This window comes from Poecilia mexicana, unplaced genomic scaffold (genome assembly GCF_051168715.1).
Source record: "Poecilia mexicana isolate PSO_F unplaced genomic scaffold, ASM5116871v1 scaffold_2, whole genome shotgun sequence".
NCBI lineage: Eukaryota > Metazoa > Chordata > Actinopteri > Cyprinodontiformes > Poeciliidae > Poecilia > Poecilia mexicana.
The window spans coordinates 30,336,568-30,357,010 of NW_028263371.1; the positions used below are offsets into that span (position 1 = coordinate 30,336,568).

The 20,443-nt window shown below is 40.2% G+C and overlaps 2 protein-coding genes across 2 annotated transcripts; both read left to right on the plus strand.

The window, feature by feature from the left end:
• Positions 1 to 202: 202 nt before the first annotated feature.
• On the plus strand, positions 203 to 6,666 carry LOC106929519 (splicing factor U2AF 35 kDa subunit). The gene is made up of 8 exons (XM_015006517.2): positions 203 to 312; positions 1,264 to 1,351; positions 1,851 to 1,917; positions 4,217 to 4,266; positions 4,511 to 4,609; positions 4,764 to 4,897; positions 6,207 to 6,299; positions 6,383 to 6,666. The coding sequence occupies exons 1-8, from the start codon at positions 269 to 271 to the stop codon at positions 6,492 to 6,494; spliced, it is 687 nt and encodes a 228-aa protein (XP_014862003.1). The 5' UTR covers positions 203 to 268; the 3' UTR covers positions 6,495 to 6,666.
• A 1,034-nt stretch (positions 6,667 to 7,700) lies between these two features.
• On the plus strand, positions 7,701 to 17,505 carry LOC106929518 (cystathionine beta-synthase-like). The gene is made up of 15 exons (XM_015006516.2): positions 7,701 to 7,916; positions 12,029 to 12,311; positions 12,492 to 12,598; positions 12,755 to 12,889; positions 12,975 to 13,054; positions 13,541 to 13,745; positions 13,834 to 13,925; positions 14,357 to 14,482; positions 14,565 to 14,649; positions 14,926 to 15,031; positions 15,116 to 15,193; positions 15,267 to 15,401; positions 15,487 to 15,595; positions 16,378 to 16,462; positions 16,810 to 17,505. Exons 2-15 carry the CDS (start codon positions 12,037 to 12,039, stop codon positions 16,938 to 16,940), a joined length of 1,749 nt encoding a protein of 582 aa, XP_014862002.2. The 5' UTR covers positions 7,701 to 7,916; positions 12,029 to 12,036; the 3' UTR covers positions 16,941 to 17,505.
• The last annotated feature ends 2,938 nt before the right edge of the window (positions 17,506 to 20,443 follow it).

Sequence of the window (20,443 nt, forward strand, 5' to 3'; positions counted from 1 at the left end):
AGGAGGGGAAAAAGGCGAGTCTTAAGAGTAATGAAGTTTTTACAAGAAGAAAAATCTCTGGAGATTAATTAAAATATTCAAATTTATAGGAATACAATGAAAAAAGTACGTGTTAAGGTGTTTTAGACCCCTTATTGGGGAAACAGCGCCCCTAAGCGGTCATTAAAGCTAATGTACATGTTGTCATGGTCACCTCCACAGCGTTTGAGCGCAGGCGTCCCTCGTTTTGCGTGATGACGCATTCCACAACGTCTTAGACGGGGTGAAAATGGCGGAGTATCTGGCGTCCATCTTCGGCACAGAGAAAGACAAGTAAGTTTTATTCAATGTTGGTCAAGATTGACGCAATAACTGAGACTTTTATGCAAAGTCTTTTTGCTACAGATTTATTTTTCATTACTAGCAAGTTATTTAGGTCTTTTAGCTTCGCTGGAACTCCCGCTGAAGCTATCGTTAGCGAGGGGAAGCTAACAGAGACCTACCGCATTGAATGAAACTCATGTAGTCAGAACATAAATCTTCTGTTTCCTGTTGGCTTATGACAAAATATTTAGGAATTAACACATTTATAGAATTTTCGCTGCTTTTATTGTTTGTTTACCTGCACTTGAAGCCTGAAGCACAGTTAACTAAAACCCAGTAACCCTTAGCTTGCTAGTTAGCAGGTCAGAGCAGATTACTTGGTTGTATTGATTTGGAGAGCACTGGGGTACAAATATAAGCTGCTTTTTCATTTTTTTATTGAGATCAAATTATTTAAAGTTATCAAGAACCGCATACACATAGAGACACTGTTTAGTCACTTGAAGGTAAGGTGTAAGGCTAAGGAAGGTGTATTCGTGTATCTAACAGTGTGGAGAAGAAGCAGCATTTTGTCTCCCAAAACGTAAATATATATTCTTCTTTTTAGATGTTTATTGTTATTATTACTCTAATGATAACATTACATTTCAACATGTTACACTCATTGTGTGAGTTAGATGTGATTTTTTGTGGTATCTTCTGTCACCCAGCACAACTTGTTGCTGAAGTTACTGTATGTATGCTTATTATTCTAGTTGGTTGCTGAGTAGAGAAAGGAGACACAGGAGTCACACATGGCTCAGCAAAGCCAAATGTAGCAAAACCTTTACACAGATCAGTATGTCCATGTGATAACCTTAAGACATGAGATTTTAATTTGTCATTATGTTACTTTTGCTTAACAAATTAGCAGCGGTTCCCGAGTCGATAATAAACAAATAATGTTAACTTCCCTTCCAGAGTAAATTGTTCCTTCTATTTCAAAATTGGAGCCTGCAGACATGGAGACCGATGCTCGAGATTGCACAATAAACCAACCTTCAGCCAGGTACGTTTCTGCCTTCCAAATGATTTTATATCTCTAAAACTACCAATCGGTCAACAGCTTCCTGAACTACAGCTGTCTAGCTATGATTTCCCGTGTGCCTCGTCCAAACCAGAAGTTTACATACACGGAATAAAAAGACACAAACACTTTTTTCTCTCTTCCTGAGATTAAATCAGACCAAACTTCTTGTTTTCAGTCAGTTAAATGTCACAAGAATGAGAGAATATGTCTGAGACTTATTAACGAATGTCTTCAAAATCAGAAGTTTACATGCAGAATTTTGTTATTGTGACATTTGACAAATAAAAATAATTTTGGTAATTCTAACAGACCTAAATCAAGAGACATTATCTCTAATTCAACTTAAGACAGTGACAGAATAAGCCTATGTACACTTCTGTTTTGAAATGTTCTGTCTTTTGAATCTCAAAAAAAGTGCAACACTCGAAAGCTATTAGTCCAGTTTCACCAGATTTATTGTCGTTTGTCTGCTGTGTAGACCATCTTGATCCAGAACATCTACCGTAATCCTCAGAACAGCGCTCAGACTGCCGACGCCTCTCGCTGTAAGTCAGACACGTTTTTCCAAAAACACTTCAGAGGTTCTTCTCTTGTCCTGTTAGCTAGCTAACCCCTAACCAAACACTCAGTCTTCATTCAGTGGCTTAAAGTAGACAAGTATGTATCTGTAAGACTTCGTGTGACTCAGAGATATGAACAAATGTCAACTAGGGTATAAAAGCAAACAGCACTTCCAGGTAGAGCTGATTAGCTTGGAATACGTAGAAACATGAGGTGGGACTGTGTGCCGTAAACAGAAACAGACCGCCTCATACAGGTAGGTGTTAAATATTAATATGAAAATAAATCAGCCCTAATAATCAATCTTGAGGTGAGTGGAAATAGTAAATGTTCTGAATAATACCAAAGTACTGTCTGCATTTAGGTAAAATTCCTCACCAATTAGTGGAAAATACATTGTTTTTGTGTTTTAAAGGGTAAAAGATATCAAAAGAAAACTCTTGATTATTGAAAGTAGCCACCAACTAACTGAAAAATAAAGTTTTAAAAAATGTTGCCTCCCCATACCAGTTTAGCTAATATGCAAACTGAGCTCTTTTTAAACATACAGTTACTGAGGGAAACTGTTAAACAACCAGTAAGTGTGACTTTACTGTGAGAGTTGGAGTTTGTTGTTGGATCCCAGCGTAGTCAGCAGGAGGAACCCGATGCCGTTCCCAGCCGTGGAAACGTCTGTCCCCCCTCAGGCCTGAACACAAGCAGCAAAACTTAAAGCCACAGTCATGCGATAAAGATAAGACACTTTATTGACTAAAAGTCTGCTGCTCAAAACCTTCAATTTTCTTCAGATGCGTAATTGAGGAAATACTGCAAGAAATATAGTAAATATTTTAATTTAACTACTATTTTTCTCGCTGAGGAAAGAGTGAGTGCATTCTTCACCCGGCGTAGTTAAACTAACTCCTGTTATCCGTCCACCGGTCTGTAGCATCGCTCTAAGGAGGATGGCTCACTTTAATGTTTGAGATGTTTCTTGCATCATCTTATGTTATCTTAAAGCTTCTCCTATTAAATCTGGACTTTGACTAGACCAGAGCTTTCTATTTCTTAACTTCAGCCCATCTTTGATGGAGTTCACCTTCATGTTTTTTACTGCTAGTCTAATAATAATAATAATAAAAACAACCTCTGATACATGATAGAATGCTTGATGGGTTCCATGATTGCTTTCCCAAACCATGACACTTCCACTTCCGTGCTTTATAGCTGCTGTGAGGTTCTTTTCTTTTCAAGCATGTCCTATTTTCTTGCGTCCTAATGACTTTATGACTTTGTTCCCATCTTTCCGAAGAACATCATTCCAGATGTTCTGGTCTTTCTCTGCTCTCTCAACACCGGTCACTCTTGTGCCTTTTGTGCCTGGTTCTGTCCCAGTCAGGCCAGTCATTCTGGTTGCTTAACTGGTTTTTCTCAGTGAGACAATCTGTATGTTTAAAATGTTGCTTCAGACATAAATGCTAAATATCAGGAAAGCATTTGCTAAATGCTCTTGTTAAATGCAGCTTCCTCTCTCGACCAATCGCTCGCAGCCGTTTTAGCGAAACATATCTAATAACGTTCTTTTCCCTCCCCAGCTTCGTATTTGGTTGGATTTTTATCACAGAAGCTTATGTTTTGTATTTCAGACCATTTCCCTCTTGAACATTTACCTTCATAACCTTCAAAACTGCCCAGTCCGCTGATGGTTTCCACTGTAAGTTCTATCTTTATCCACAGGACCCTCCAGCACCGACTGCACTGAATTCATTTTATTGCTCCTCCCCGAACCAAACTGGCACAGTGTAGAAGTCAGAGATGTGTCTTTTAGGCTAGATGCACGGGCCTCATGCTGTTTTGCATGTTTCCTCGGCCTGCTTGTCATGAAGAAAGTGTTATCAGTGTGTCTGTGTCATGACACAGTTATGCAAATAGTTCAGCAACAAGAAAGAAAAAAAAAAGGTCAGAGTTTGGCTGAAGTCAGTTTAAAGTTAAACACCAAACAAGCTGAAAAATGGGAGGGAGAAACTCTGTTTTGACTGCTTCTGTGACATTTAGCTTCAAATTTATATACCATCCCTATTTCCAAATGTTCCTACAGTGTTTTGAGAAGGTATTTACACCCCCAGTTTGCCACATTCCAACCACAAACCTTTTGGCATTTGGGTTGTAACGTAACGAAACCCAAAGGGTTTGTCGGGTGTGAATACTTCTTCAAAGCGCCGTGTGGTTTACTTTTTTTGAAGTCTCCTGACGCTTAACGTCCGTCCAGCTCGTCCTTCACCGTCTGTCGTTGCCGTTTCGCAGGTGCCGTGAGCGATGTGGAAATGCAGGAACATTACGACGAGTTCTTTGAGGTGAGTGACCGGCCGGCCCGGCAGCGGCCCGTTGTGACATCACCGCCTCCTTATCTGCCTCGGGGGAGCCAAAAGAGCGGCCAAAACGGGGCCTTTTTAGATGGATTTTGGGGTTTGTTCATAGGAATTGTGCAACGCTCGAAACTTTCCTAATAGTGCAAAGTTTTGGTAACTACTTCATGTTGAGAAATGGCAAAATTATGGATCAATTCATTCATTTCTCCCCCTCTTTTTTTCAATTTAGGAGGTGTTCACAGAGATGGAGGAGAAGTATGGAGAGGTGGAGGAGATGAATGTCTGTGATAACCTCGGTGACCACCTTGTCGGCAATGTCTATGTGAAGGTGGGTCATGTACACCTGAACATCTAATAAGCCGTCAAGTTGGCCAGATTTAAATAGAAAGTTTAGTTTGACTTAATCTCAGGGTGTGAGGATTGCATTCAGTGTGTGTACATATCTGGTTTCTGCAAAAATGAAGGTCTAACTCTGTGTGTAGTTTCGTCGTGAGGAGGACGCAGAGAAAGCGGTGATGGACCTGAACAACCGGTGGTTCAACGCCCAGCCCATCCACGCAGAGCTGTCCCCGGTTACCGACTTCAGAGAAGCCTGCTGCCGCCAGTACGAAATGGGGTGAGTCTCAGAGTTTGTCAGTGTCTGCTGTTGGTCACACACCTGTTGAAGACCAACTAAGCAGCTTTATGCATCCAGAAACATTTTTGGTTATGAGAAGAATGAAATGCTTCTTGTTAGATGTCTGTTAGCTTGTTGATCAGTGCTGAATTGTTTTCCTTCTTCTGTCCTCCACCTTCGATTTGATGTGATTATATCCTAAAACTTTTGTTTTTGTTTGGAAGTGGAGAAACCATCATCATAAACACACCATGGTAACTTTTTCTGCAGATATTGGAGCAATCTGCTTTGAGCAAATGATTGTTGTAATCATTATATAAAGGCATTGAGTTTAGGATTAGACTTAAATCTGTTTTCTCTCACTCTCACATCAGTCCTTTATACTAAGGCACAAAGCAGCAGCAGCAGCAGCAGCAGTAGTTGTAGTATAGTATTTGTAACTGTCTGTAATGTATAGCTGCTACCACAAGGTGGCAGAAGATCAGGTGAAGGTTTTCCATCAGCACTTGCTGGAGTTGTTGTTAGATGACAATTAGTTTTTCTTAAACTATTTTTATCTTTTGATACATTTTAGTTTTTTATTATGCTTAACCATAACAATGTGAAATGTTATCTTTCAATCACATGCACTGATATTTGCGCATAGATTTGTCCTGAACTATGAAAGGTAACAAACTGTCCATGAGTACTGAAAACAGAACCACTTTATTTATTCAGTTTACTGAATAAACCCTGGAACATGCCTCTTTATAGATGGCATTTATTTACCTTTGTTTGCACTGTCTTTACCAACACTAGGACTGAAACAATTAATATTGGATTCATTGATTTTAATCCAACCTCTTCACTGTAGTAGTGAAGCAGGTTATGGTTCTGTGTGGTGCGCTGCGTGAAGAAAGAAGGTTCTGTCTTTGCTCAGACCGTGACAGAGCTTCACTGTTCTCTCCTCATCCGAGGTTGGATTACTCCCTGGCCAGATTGTCCTGCCTTTAAATCCGAAAGGCTTTTAAAGGTTGCTTCTGACAGAACCAAAGCAGAGTCGCAAGGTTTTCCTTTTGAAAGTCTGAAGCCGTCCCAGCTGCATTGGGTTTGTGTAAACTAACTTTTTATTCAGAACCAAGATAAGCTGTGCGCCCTTCAAGGTTTTTCCATTTGATTCTGGTTTGTTCCCCATGCAACAGATAAAAGTTTCAACTTTTTCTGCTGCCGTGCTCCTTGGCATGTGCAACGTAGAGCCAGCTTTTTATGGCAGGGCTCCATCTGCAGCAAGGCCAGAGGTTTTAACCCCTCATCTCCCGTTTTCCTACAGGGAATGCACCCGAGGAGGATTCTGCAACTTCATGCATCTCAAGCCCATCTCACGGGAACTCCGTAGGGAGCTCTACGGCCGCCGCAGGAAAAAGTAATTACTGCTCAGTGGAAACAAATATTCTCTCTCTCTCGAGTCACTGTTTGTTTGTAATTTAGGTGTTTGTTGTCCAACAGGCACCGCTCTCGTTCCCGCTCCCGAGAACGGCGCTCCCGCTCCAAGGATCGACGGCGGGGTGATCGCGAGAGGCGGAAGTCCAGGGACCGGGAGCGGTCCGGGAGGTTCTGAAAGAGGCCGAGACTGATGCATTCAATCCCCTACTTCCTAACCCCAGCAATGTTTTGTTTTTGTTTTTCTTTTTGTTTCGGTGAATTGTTGAAACTGTTATTTTTCTTTTACTCACTTTTTTTAAAAGACAAGCTCGTGTCGCTTTCTCAATAAAAACAGATTTGCAACTGCACCGCCAGAATGTCCGTCCATGAATTCTCTCCACAAGAATTGGATCATTGATGCTTTTTTGTGTGTGTTTGCAAAATGTTTCCTTATCTGATAGAAGCTTTAAGTTTTTTGTGTGTGTGTGTGTGTGTGTGTGTGCTTTTTGCCATTTCGCTAGATACTTTTGGGAGTCTTCGTGTTTCTATAATAGCCTACAGAGGATAATTAAATCAGCTTTCAAGTTGAGACACCAGTGGGACTTTATAATGGTTTTGGTTCCTAACCAGACTAACTAAAGTTGGCAATACAAGCGAATATCAGTGAGTTAAACCAGGTTTTATGCAATTCAGAGGTGCTGGCACAAAGTTGTATGAAACACCAATGAGAATTTTTGGACCCACTTCCTGTAAGTTCATGATGGACATTAGGATTCCTACACAATCTGGAAAAATGTGGAGATGGTTTAGGTGTGGGGAAAAAAAAGGTTTTCCCAGATTTATCGATTAAGTCAGATGTAAACTACTTAAGCTTACTATTCAGAATGCTATAACTAAGGTTATTAATGGAAGGTTGCATGGAAGGAAAACCTTTCATGCATAAATTTGCACAAATAACTGATAATGGTAGCCAACTGTGAAAATCTTCATGAAAAACTAATCTTAGCCAAAATGATCTTAATGTACCATGTAAAAGTGATACATGGGAACTTTTACTTACCTTTTATTTCCTGACTGAGTCATAATCATGTAGCAACATGTCTTAAATGTATCCTTTTGTGTAGTTATTTTAATTTTCATCCTTGAATTTTTGACAAGGATATCACTTGTACTTGCACTTAAGCGCATAAATTATTTTAAAAGTAAAAATAATTCTAATTTTTTTTTTTTGTCCACTCAACATTTTTTATATCAAAGCCAAAGCTCATGAGAAGTCGTCAAGATGACACATGGCACTAACGTACGAGGGCTTTGTGTTTGGTCAGCAAAAAGGTAAACAGGTGGTGCGGACAACTTGGCGACCCTGTTTAACCAGACCCTGGATCGAGAAACCTCCTCTCCTATTGGTCGACGCAGTCCAAACAGACGCCCCCGTCTTAGCCAATCAAGTTATACCTTTACTTGCGTCCTCTCTGTATGCTACACGTGCGCATTCCGCTCCAAAATCGCTGTACCTCCCGGAAGCTTCTCATTCCGCCGCTTGTATCCTGAAGTCACCTCCCCTCTTGAAGCTCATTTTTTCCTCTCCATCGGTTTCTGGCTGCATTTGAACCTCCAGGTAAGCGAACACGGACGGGTAGCGGGAGAAAAAGCGTTGAGGATGTAAGAGTGATGCTGGCAGACGTGGTTTTCAGATATTGGCTCGGTGGAGGGCGAGCTGATGCAATATCTCCCCGATATTTGCTGTGGAATGCGACCGAATGTGGGATGCTAACAGTTTACTGAACTCTTACTGATTAATGTCTAAACTCTCACTGAGCTTTTATGTTTATGTGTTATATTATTTCCCGTTGAAGTTCAGGAAGTGTTTTTTTTTTTATTCAGAACGGAGGTAAATTTGGGATTAAATGGTATGCCATCGATTGTATGTGATGGCATTAAATCGCTTTGACATTAGCTTGAAACGTCCAATAAAAACGTTTTATAATAATACTAACCTTTTAAAAAATATCTTATGTTCTTTTATTGTTTGTGTTGCATCACAGACGTGACCTCACTTTTATAATTTTATCCCATTTCAGAACTACAAGCCTAACTTTTACAGCTTAAACCCATCCAGTACTAAAGCATTAACATTTTTTTAAAAAGTGAAAGTTTAAAAAAGTGAAACACGTTTTCTGGAAAATGCACTTGTATTTAAGTAACATCATTTCGATTTGGTTTTCGGGAGGTATTTTTTCCTAACATTTACATATTGTTTCTAAAGCTGGCATTCCTGCTGTGCACATTTGTCGTGGCCGAGGGGATAAATGCAAACCCTGCTCCTTTATCTGTTAAACAGCTGGTGCTTTAGTTGCTGGCAGAGCTTTTACCTGATTCACACTTTAAAGGAAAAACGCTGCAGCTGAATAAAAAGCCATGGAGTTGAGCAGTGGAGTCTGCTATTCTCAGAAAAAGATGTTAAGAAATGAATGAAGACTGCTGACTCTCTTGTAAAGGCGAACCTTAAATTGCACATTTATTTCTGCCTCTGAAGTTATCATTAATGCAGAAGAGGATTAAAGCTTCTGGTTGGGGGAAAATGCAATTTTAAGGTCAATTCTGACTTTCTTCTCTTTTCAAAATAAGGGGGTCATTCTTTTTTAGAGAATTTTAATAAAGTGAAAAAATTTGAGGTCAATAATTTTTTACATTGACCCTAATTTTCTTTTGTAGAATAATTTTATGTGCATTTATTAATAGAAATCGGCTCATCTATGTAACAGATTGCTTCAGTTTTTGGACTTCATCTAGACCATATGCATCTTCCATGTATGCTACGAGGCATTGGTTGTGTATTAATTGTAGTTTTAAAAAGCTGCAATTTCAAATCTGCTAAAAAAAAAAAAAGAATAAAAAACCCCATCCTGTGTTTTATAGCCCTTTCAACAAGATGCTATTGAAAATACCTGAGTGATCTCAGTTGATTCTAGCTGAATGAAGCACACCCTCTCCCAACTTGTTGCTGCAAGCTTCTGGTTAGTTGGCTGATAAAACAGTAATGTCATTTTTCTCCTCACCTACAAAGAAAAAAAAAAAAAAAACAAATACGGGGTGTTTGGAAATATTTCTCGTCATGAAAAATGTGCAAAGTCATGATGGGGAAGCTAAAACGGCACCATTCATCACCCTAACTAACTAACTAACACCGTTTGAAAACTAAAACTAGATGAGAGCATTAATTATCCAACAAAAACGGGATAATAGAAGTGGCTTAGCTCTTTCTCAGTGTTCTTCAATAAAGAAAAGTTTCATTATTGTGGACAGTAAGCAAATTTTTTTTTAAATAAAATTATTTCATACATGTTTTTTTTTCTTCTTTAAACTGCTATGTAAATAAAAATCCATTAAATATTTTTTGAAAAACTTATTTGTTTTAGAGTTAATCTTTTAAAATGGCACCATTTTCGGTCATTTTCACACTTTCACTAGACTCTGTAGGAGGACATACCGAAGGTGATTAGATATTAATCTGATTAAAAGGGTCTGGCGAGGGATTTCTCACAGGATTGGGTTTAATGTTGGCCGGACGGAGCAGGTGATCTTTTGGTTTTGTCGGGTGAACGGGTTTCTCTGGTTAATCCTCGCTTCTGGTCACAGTGGGGGGGGGGGGGGGATCGGGTTGCCTTGTTGAACCCTGCGAAGAAGGCCGCCGCATACCACAAGCTGTTAGCCACGTTTACCACAGCGGTGGTGCTGGGCGTCACTTTAATTAGCAGCAGTGGACATGAAAGAGGAGCCAGCATGTGTATAATTAGCTTTCATTTTGACACCTGGGGAACCATTTGGGTCAGAATAACCCAAATGCAGCACATTTTTTATTCATGAGCTGCTGAGTTTTTGTCTCCTTGTTTGCTTAGAAGATGGAGCCGTTTAGGTGTGTGAACATCATTTGAACCCACGTTGGAGTCAAAGAGGGGCCTCGGCTTTGACCTCTGACCTCTGATGTGCGTGCTATGAGTCAGTGTCGGCTCATCTAAGGCTGTTTTAGCTTGGATCCCATTCAGATGTAATAAGCTCCATACTTTCCATTCTAATGATTCATATTTTTTGAATGGTAGTTTTGTTTACACTGAGAACATAATCCATTTTATTTATGGATTTGGCTCTGTGTGTTTTTTTTTAATCTCCGTTTTATTTAAAATACCTTCCAGTTTCAGTGTTAAATGTTCTTTACAAAAATAAAAGTTTATTGGTTTTTTAGACAGTGAACTTGCATTATGATACTATTATCATTTTATTACTTGAAAATGGTCTCAAAACAACAATATTATCATTTATTGCAACAATTACTGGGACAGGTTATCATCCAGCAAACTTTATTGTTGGTTAAAATGAGCTAATCTGTTAAATCCCTCTTTTTATATAATTAACATGTGACCTACACTCTCCAGATATCAACATTAAGATAGTATTCAATAGTCAGTTATGTAACTCTGACATTTACAGTATTATTAGCCAACATTTGCTGAGTCATTTCCAGGTTCAGATTAAAGAAACAAAGGATTGGAGGGAGATCAAAACATTTCTGCAGGTTTGTGCTGATAAATCTGGATTATGGTATTTTTTTCTCTCTCTTTTTCCTTGGAAAGCATAAAGCTTATTAACAAGATTAGGAAACTTTGCTGTTCCTGTTCCTTCTGTTTAATGTCTGACGCAACAGTAGCTGAAGAAAGATCAGCCAGCCTTTCCCCCAGTCTCACTTCTGTTTTCTCATCAGCCGCCAGTCGAAGTAGAGCCACTGCCAATGATGGTTGCGTTTGCTCGTAACAATGACAGGATGAATACGTGAGAGGAGTCACTGGGGGAGGAGGAACGACACCTGTGCCAAAGCTAGATGACATGACTCAGCATTGTTTAGAGGAAGTTATGTTGTATTTTTCTGTGTAGGCTTGTACGCATTTTTTAGTGAGCATTTAGAGGCTCAAAGGGGGGGAAAAAACATTGGTTTCTTTCTCATTTCATACTGTGACAGTACATATTTGTAAGGTTTGGTCTTTGAGATGAGCCTCTGAAAGTTCTTTTGAGTCTTTTTTTTTTTTTAGTCTGAGCCAATAAGTCGACCCTGATATGGATATTATGGTCGATGCATACGAATGCATCACACGCATCCGTATGTGTTAAGCATACGGATGCATGTGTTATGAATTTTTTTTCCAACCAAACATCGCAACCAACCAGTCCTTCATGTTTTTTGATTTTGTGGGATTACTGGACTGAAGCTTTCCTTTAACTGGAAGAAGAATGTCTAACGAGAGTAAAATAATAATAGTTTGCCATTAACCAGGTTTCCATAAGTGTTTTTTCTTATCTTCATTTATTGGAAAAGGTTGATGGAAACTATGGCTGACAATATTAGAAAATCTTGCAATGGCAGTGATATTTGCAAATATTGTAATGATCTTATCATTTGCCTGTTTTTTTTTTTTTCTTTCGTCTTTTTCTAATCTGCATACATGCATCTAACTCCATACTTGGAATGCATCTTTCCAAGTTAGCTACTAGTGTTTGTCTTTGTAATCCAATTAGTTCCTCAGAGATTTCAGAAGCTGTATACGTGAAAGCATTTGTGTGTTTTCTCTGAATTGTCCTTGTTGACATAACAATAGCGCTTCTTATCAACTGGCATTTTTATCTGTGAGATAAAGCGTCTGACACTTGCGTAACCCGCCGTTTCCCGTTTCCCTTCAGGTTGAGCAATGCCATCTGTTCCCTCATCCAAGGAGGCCGTCAAAGGCCCCGTGTGCCCTCACTCTGCCAAGCTGCACGCCAACGGGGACGCCCCGCTCCGCGAGGGCTCGTTTCCCGTCATCGGGACCGAATCGGAGGCCAATGAAGACTCCGGGAAAACCATTCAGATCAACACAAAGAACCCCGCCGTAGACCGGAAGTGGATCCGGCCGGACCTCCCCAGCCGCTGCACGTGGAGCCTGGAGGCCTCCAAGGCAGACTCGCCCCACGGACATTTTTCAAAGTGAGAAGCAGTCTTTCTTCTGGCAGTTGACCCAAGGAGAGTCTGCACAAAGCAAGAGATTAGATCATCGAGGGATGACTCACTCTTACTAGCACAAACCAGACAAGTGGATACATGTGTTTTCTCACCTACAGAGGAACTTAATCAGCTTCTTCATACCTCTGCCTTCTGCCTCCCCAGGTCCGCCTCCCCTACCATCCTTCCAGACATTCTGCACCGGATTGGCGACACTCCCATGGTACGGATCAACAAGATCCCCAAAGCGTTTGGAGTCAAATGCGAAATACGTGAGTCATCCGCCGCTCAGGCCGAAGCACATCCTCTAAACGAGAAGAGCCTCTGGCAGCTCAGATCTGTAAACATGGGAGGATTACTCAGTTTTATTACTGCTATTGGATGAAAAAAGAAAGTTAAGGGTTGATTTTTGTTTGTTTGTTTTTTAGTGGCTAAATGCGAGTTCTTCAACGCTGGAGGCAGCGTGAAGGACAGGATCAGCCTGCGGATGGTTGAAGATGCAGAGAGAGCGGGCATCCTCAAGCCTGGAGATACCATCATAGAGCCCACCTCTGGAAACACAGGTATCCGACCGGAAAAGCCTTTTTATAGGCCTGTGAAGTGGGTCAGAGCAGCCGGGCTGTTAATTCTCCTCCTACGTGTCTCCAGGTATCGGGCTGGCCCTGGCTGCTGCTGTTAAAGGTTACCGCTGCATCATCGTCATGCCTGAGAAGATGAGCATGGAGAAGGTGAGCTCTCGCTGTTCTCTATACTTGTGAGGACCGGGTCAGGTGGTTTCCAGTTTAAATCTCTGTAAACCAGTCATTATTAAAGTTAAAGTCAGGCTTTGTGCCTGGGTTCCTGCACAGTCAGGAAAAAGAAAGGAATGTCGAGCATTCCTCCCTGATTTGTATCCTTACTTGTTATTGTATCCGTCCTTGTGATGTGTTTCCTTTTTCTGAATTCAGTTTTTTTTTTGTTTTTATCTTAAAATGTATAAAACTGAGAACTCAGGTTTTTTGAGTTTATGTAACCCTGTACACATTGGGTTCATGTTTCAGTATACCGGTCAGCCACTGGATGGCAGACAAGTTCAGACGTTTTCCACACACATTTTAAATTCTGTTTTCCTTGTTTCTCCAGCACTTTGTTCTCATCTCAACTCTTCAGATCCAGCAAACTAAACCCAGATTCTGATTGGTTCCCTCATCTGTCCTCCACCTTCTGCTCCTCAGGTGGACGTCCTCAGAGCTCTCGGAGCCGAGATCGTCCGAACCCCCACCAGCGCTCGTTTCGATTCCCCCGAGTCTCACGTGGGCGTGGCCTGGCGCCTGAAGAACGAGATCCCAGACTCGCACATCCTGGACCAGTACCGTAACCCCAGCAACCCGCTGGCTCACTACGACACCACGGCCGAGGAGATCCTGAAGCAGTGCGACGGTACGCATCCCTCTGGCTGGTCTGCCTGGTTTCCTGGACCTGTGGGGGTCTTTAACCCGCCTGGTGTCTGTTTGCTGGATGTTTGCAGGTAAACTGGACATGCTGGTGGCCGGAGCAGGAACAGGAGGAACCATCACAGGCGTCGCCCGCAAGCTGAAGGAGAAATGCCCCAACATCAGAGTGAGCTCAGTTCTAGTGAAACATGTCTGACGCATATTGTTCTTGGTCTAAAGGTTGAGTCCTCGCTTCCTTCTTTCTGCCTTCAAGTCTTTCCTTTCTACCCTTCTTTTTTATAACATTCCTTCGCTCCTTCTTTCCTAGTTCTTTGCTTTCTTCCCTGTTTTCTTGCATTTGGAAAAAATGTATCCTGAGGACTGATTGATTTTGTCCTTATCCTGTTGGCCTTCACTGTCAGTATTTCTTTCAAGCTTTTTTTTCTTTCAAACCTCTTTTTTCCAACCTTTTTTTTTTAAACTATTTTCATTCAAGCTTTCTTTCAAGACTTAAAAAAAGGGTAAAAAATAACCGACAGCTTGAGATTTTCCAGGTTGGAAAATGATAAATGTGTAGGAATCCTGACTGTTTGCCTCTTCTGTGATGAATGTGTGCAGATTATTGCTGTCGACCCAGAAGGCTCCATCCTGGCCGAGCCTGAGGAGCTCAATAAGACCGATAAGACCCAGTATGAGGTGGAGGGAATCGGCTACGACTTCATCCCCACTGTCCTCGACAGATCAGTGAGTCCTGGCTGCTCTCTTTATTTCCTCAAGTGTTTCTTCTGGACTGGCTTTTAATTCTGAGTTTGATTTTTTTCTCCAGGTTGTTGATACTTGGTACAAATCCAACGATGAAGAGTCCTTCAATCTGGCCCGCATGCTCATCAGGGATGAAGGACTGCTATGTGGTAAATATGCATCTGATTCAGTTATATTTTACTTAAGTTTTTAGAAAAAAAATGAGTATTTTTATTATGCTGTACTCTTTACTCACCCATAAAAACTCAGAAATTTCTGAATTGAGTTTGTTCTAGAAGGTTTTTGTGGAGGAAAGTTACTCCTCCTTTATTTATTCATGTTTCTATTTACAATGGCCCTCAAATGCCGTCATAGATTTAAAGTTAAATTAAAAAAAAGTCAATATTTGCTCCAATCAACCTTGTTCTTCTGGATTTGTCCAACAGGGGGCAGCTCTGGGACTGCCATGGCTGCAGCTGTGAAGTTCGCCAAAGAGCTGAAGGAGGGCCAGCGCTGCGTCGTCATCCTGCCGGACTCCATCCGCAACTACATGTGAGAATCATCTTTTTTAAAACTTCATCTGCTTGCTTTCACTAGTCAATGTTTGCTTCAGCTTTTCATCTCCTTTCCCTGCAGGTCAAAGTTCCTGAGTGATAAGTGGATGGTCCAGAAAGGCTTCCTGAGGGAGGAGGACATCATGGTGAAGAAGCCTTGGTATGCGCTTTAAAATCTTTTGTAACCCAAGCTGTTGCTTCCACATCTGGAGCTCAAGCACCTGCTTCGCTAGGTGGTGGAACCTGAAGGTGCAGAGCCTGAACCTGTCGGCGCCGCTCACCGTCCTGCCGACCGTCAGCTGCCAGCAGACCATCAAGATCCTGAAGGAGAAGGGCTTCGACCAGGCACCTGTGGTGGACGACGCGGGGTGAGCTGCTCCTCTTATGTTGCAAGAAATGAATATCCCAACGAAGAAGAAGTGTTGATTTTCATCACCGCATCCGTGTCTGTAGGGTGATCCTGGGAATGGTGACGCTGGGAAACATGCTGTCATCGATTCTCGCCGGGAAGATCAAGCTGTCCGATTCCGTCAGCAAAGTTCTCTACAAGCAGTTCAAACAGGTCGGCCTCACAAGTCTCCGTTTGCTTCTTATTTTGTTGCTTCCCTCAGCAGGGTAGGATCAGAAACTAAAACTGCTGAAAACTAGTTTAATGTTCCTCCAACGGCAGAATTTTAATAATTTGTATGAAATTTTGGCATTTTGCCGCAGTGTTTTCATGTTAAACCCTCAAAACTCAACACACGGCATCCACTCAGCATAATACTCCCACCACCGTGGATCTCCATGATGCTGTTTGTTGTCCAACTTCTCTTTATCAAACCTCTGAGGTTCTTAACTGGGATTAAATTTCACACAGCCATCACCAAAGCTTGCATGCAATTTCGATGCCTGGTCTCTGGCTCCACCTTGTGGCGAGGAAAATGTGTGACCTGTTTTTTTTGTAACCCTTTAAGGTCAAGTATTGAGTTTAACTTCTCTGTTTGCAACGTCCAGATAAATATAGAAAATACAATTATTCTCCTCTCATTAAAATCTCCAAACTGATCTCTGGGAAGTTTACTTTCACTATTTCTATGCTTTATCTGCCTCATGGATATAAGGTGAACATTGGGATTTTTAAACCATGACCCTGTTGGGAAAACAGAAAAACTAATTTATTTTTGACTGAAATAAAAATCAGATAAGATAAAAGTTTGATAAAAATCAGATCTGATGTTTTGCTTTTATACTTGGTTAAAAACTGGTTAAAAAATCTGGAAATTCTCAATAATTGTTTACGTTCATCTTTAAATAATCTCTTGGTTTTTTTTTTCTTGTTTCTCTCAACCTTTTTCTTCACAGATACGCCTGAATGATAATTTGGGAAACTTGTCTCGCATTCTGGAAATCGACCACTTTGCCCTGGTGGTGCATGAACAGATCCAATGTAAGTTTGGAGAAGAAACATTGATAAATGGCGGCTTTCTTTGTTTTGTTTTTTTTGTTTTTTTTCTTCAGCTTTACATCACCGAAACTTGAGGCTAAAGCTGGAAAAGAGCTACATAATCAGTATTTATCGCATCATGGGTCAAACGCTATCGATTGTCGATCAAAGTTCCGACTCGTGTCATTGGGAATAAAGTTCAAACAACCTTTACTTGACCTTTCAGAGTCTGCCAGAGATAAGCGTGTAACTTTCTACGTTGCTCTAGATTAAACCCGGAGCCCCGTCTGCTCTGTGTCATGTCTGCCTTTAACGGACTTTCTCTCTCCTTCCTCCTGTCTCTTTACTAGACCTGACCAACGGCTCGACCGCGCTGAAGCAGATGGTTTTCGGTGTGGTGACAGCCGTCGACCTGCTCAACTTTGTCACTGGCCGGGAACGGAGAGAGCGCTCCGTGTCGGAGTCCACCGATGAGATGTGATCAGCTGACTAAAGCTTTCTCGCCCCCAAAAAATAAAAGGATGACCATGGATGAGTTCAGGAGAGTTGGAAAAAGTATTCTTGAAGTTTTTTGGGTTGTAGTTATCTCTTATTTTCAGCTAGTTTCTGATCTTAAATCCATTAATTCAGCTTGGTCTGGAGTTTCAGAATGTTTTTTTTTTATTATTATCATTTTCTGTCCTTACAGAGTAGAAAGCAAATCTTTTGTAAGTTTTTAATTTCTGGTCGGCTTATTTCTCATCTGTGAGACGTCTTTGGGACCTTTTGAGTTATGTTTTAATCGTTTTTAAAGAAACGTGTGATTGTAAAGCTGGATTTCTGCATTGAAACAGAAAAACGGGGCCGTAAATGGTCTTGCTGTATATAAGCAAACACGATGAGCTTACTTTATTTTTTTCCTAATTTTGTTTCAGCGCAAAGTCTGTCATGTAACTGTGAAGAAGTCTTGACTATTTGATCATAGATGTGTCTTGGAGGAAATATTTTGTATTGCATTGCTTTTATTCAATGAATGTGTCTGAATAAATAAAGTTAAAGCAAAATTATTGAACAGTTTTGTCAATTAAATTGGTACAGTAAGTGATAGTAAAATCATGTTTATTGATATCATAGGTAACTTCTTGATAAACGTTTGCTACATGCTCTCTATATTAGTACAAGGAGCACTAATCATTTGTAATTTATTTGCATGTTTATTACTGAATTGGTAATTACTTATTTAGAGATCATTTTTAGTAACAATACATGTATTCATATAGCCGTCATTAAACTTAAGGAGAATCAGAGCGAAGCTAGCGATGCTAAGTGATTAGCATGTTTTTAGATCTGAAGCTATAATTACTTATAGTAATTATACTTTAAAATTACTAATAGTAATTATAATTACATTAATATAAGTATACTTATAAGTATAAAATTGGTATAGTGCCCTCTACCATGTCCACTATAATTTTTTAAACTACAGGTGCTGGTCATAAAATTAGAATATTATGATAAAGTTCATTATTTTCCATAATGTCATGATAAAAATTAAATTGTCATATATTTTAGATTCATTGCACACCAACTGAAATATTTCAGGTCTTTTATTGTTTTAATTTTGATGATTTTGGCAAACAGCTCATGAAAACCCAAAATCCCTGTCTCAAAAAATTAGAATATTATGAAAAGGTTCTCTGAACGAGCAATAAAAATAATCATCTGAATCAACAAAGTAACTCTAAACACCTGAAAAAGATTCCTGAGGCCTTTAAAAACTCCCAGCCTGGTTCATTACTCAAAACCGCAATCATGGGTCAGATTGCTGACCTGACTGCTGTCCAGAAGGCCATCACTGACATCCTCAAGCAAGAGGGTGAGAAACGGAAAGAAATTTCTGAACGAATCGGCTGTTTGCAGAGTGTTATATCAAGGCACCTCAGTGGGAAGTCAGTAGGAAGGAAAAAGTGTGGCAGAAAACGCTACACAACGAGAAGAGGTGACCGGACCCTGAGGAAGATTGTGGAGAAGGGCCGATTCCAGACCTTGGGGGAAGCAGTGGACTGAGTCTGGAGTAGAAACATCCAGAGCCACTGTGCACAGGCGTGTGCAGGAATTGGGCTACAGGTGCCGCATTCCCCAGGTCAAAGGTCAAGCCACTTTTGAACCAGAAACAGCGGCAGAAGCGCCTGACCTGGGCTACAGAGAAGCAGCACTTTGGACCACTGTTGTTCAGTGGTCCAAAGTACTTTTTTCGGATGAAAGCAAACTTTGCATGTCATTCGGAAATCAAAGTGCCAGACTCTGGAGGAAGACTGGGGAGAAGGAAATGCCAAAATGCCAGAAGTCCAGTGTCAAGTACCCACAGTCAGTGATGGTCTGGGTGCCATGTCAGCTGCTGGTGTTGGTCCACTGGGTTTTATCAAGGGCAGGATCAATGCAGCAGCTATCAGAAGATTTTGGAGCACTTCATGCTTCCATCTGCTGAAAAGTTTTATGGAGATGAAAATTTAATTTGGTCTGGAATCGGCCCTTCTCCACAATCTTCCTCAGGGTCCGGTCACCTCTTCTCGTTGTGTAGCGTTTTCTGCCACACTTTTTCCTTCCCACAGACTTCCCACTGAGGTGCCTTGATATAACACTCTGCAAACAGCCGATTCGTTCAGAAATTTCTTTCCGTTTCTCACCCTCTTGCTTGAGGATGTCAGTGATGGCCTTCTGGACAGCAGTCAGGTCAGCAATCTGACCCATGATTGCGGTTTTGAGTAACGAACCAGGCTGGGAGTTTTTAAAGGCCTCAGGAATCTTTTTCAGGTGTTTAGAGTTACTTTGTTGATTCAGATGATTATTTTTATTGCTCGTTCAGAGAACCTTTTCATAATATTCTAATTTTTTGAGACAGGGATTTTGGGTTTTCATGAGCTGTTTGCCAAAATCATCAAAATTAAAACAATAAAAGACCTGAAATATTTCAGTTGGTGTGCAATGAATCTAAAATATATGACAATTTAATTTTTATCATGACATTATGGAAAATAATGAACTTTATCACAATATTCTAATTTTATGACCAGCACCTGTATAACTGCTCAATTACAGCTGTAGTTGCCCTCTATGTCCACCAGATGGCAGAAATCGCCCTGCTCTGCCTTAAAAGTTGTGTTTCTTTGTTTTGTTTTGTTTTTGCCATAAACTCTCTGTCTCTCTATTACCCGCCTGTGGTCACAAGCTGGAATTACACACTAACATTCTTCACCTTAGTTTTAAGTAATCCTTAGACTAAGCATTACTTAGATTATAATAAGATTAAAAAAATTATGAGTAATTAGTAGTGAACAGAAGGACTGACCTGAATTTATCTGTGCATTAATTTGCTGCACTCACATAAATTATTACAACTGCTGCTCTTCACGTTACTACACATTATTAATTAATCTTTCATAAAACAATTTAAAAACCAAAACCATCTCCTCATAAGCTGGACAGTTTTTATATCAGAGCAGGGATGCTTTTTTGTTTTTTCGGTTCCAAATCTACTTATTTCTTTGAATATTTTTCCTGTGCAATTTTCTATTTCCACAAAATAATAAAACAGATCCTTGATAAATATTCAGATAAATTGGGTGTATCTGATTGGTTAATTGATCATGAAGCTATTTAATAATTATGTTAAAATATTGGTTCCTGGTTTATAATGATTCAATAAAGTGATTTATAATTAATAATTACTGTTTTAGTTGATTGTTTTTTTTATTACAAGGATTTACTCCCTTCTTGTGGTGAAATCAACAAAAACCCAAATAATGACTTTTACTGGATTTTCTGTCATTATTATATGCCTTTATTATATTAATAACAATTAGAGAGTTTCGATGGATTCGATCCAGAATCAGAATACGGGTTTATTTAGTCTGAACAGAAACATCCTGTTAATACAAAGATATTTGAGGCACTTTAGTCAAACCTTTGAGTCAAAAGAAACAAGTTAAAACGGTATTCAGACAG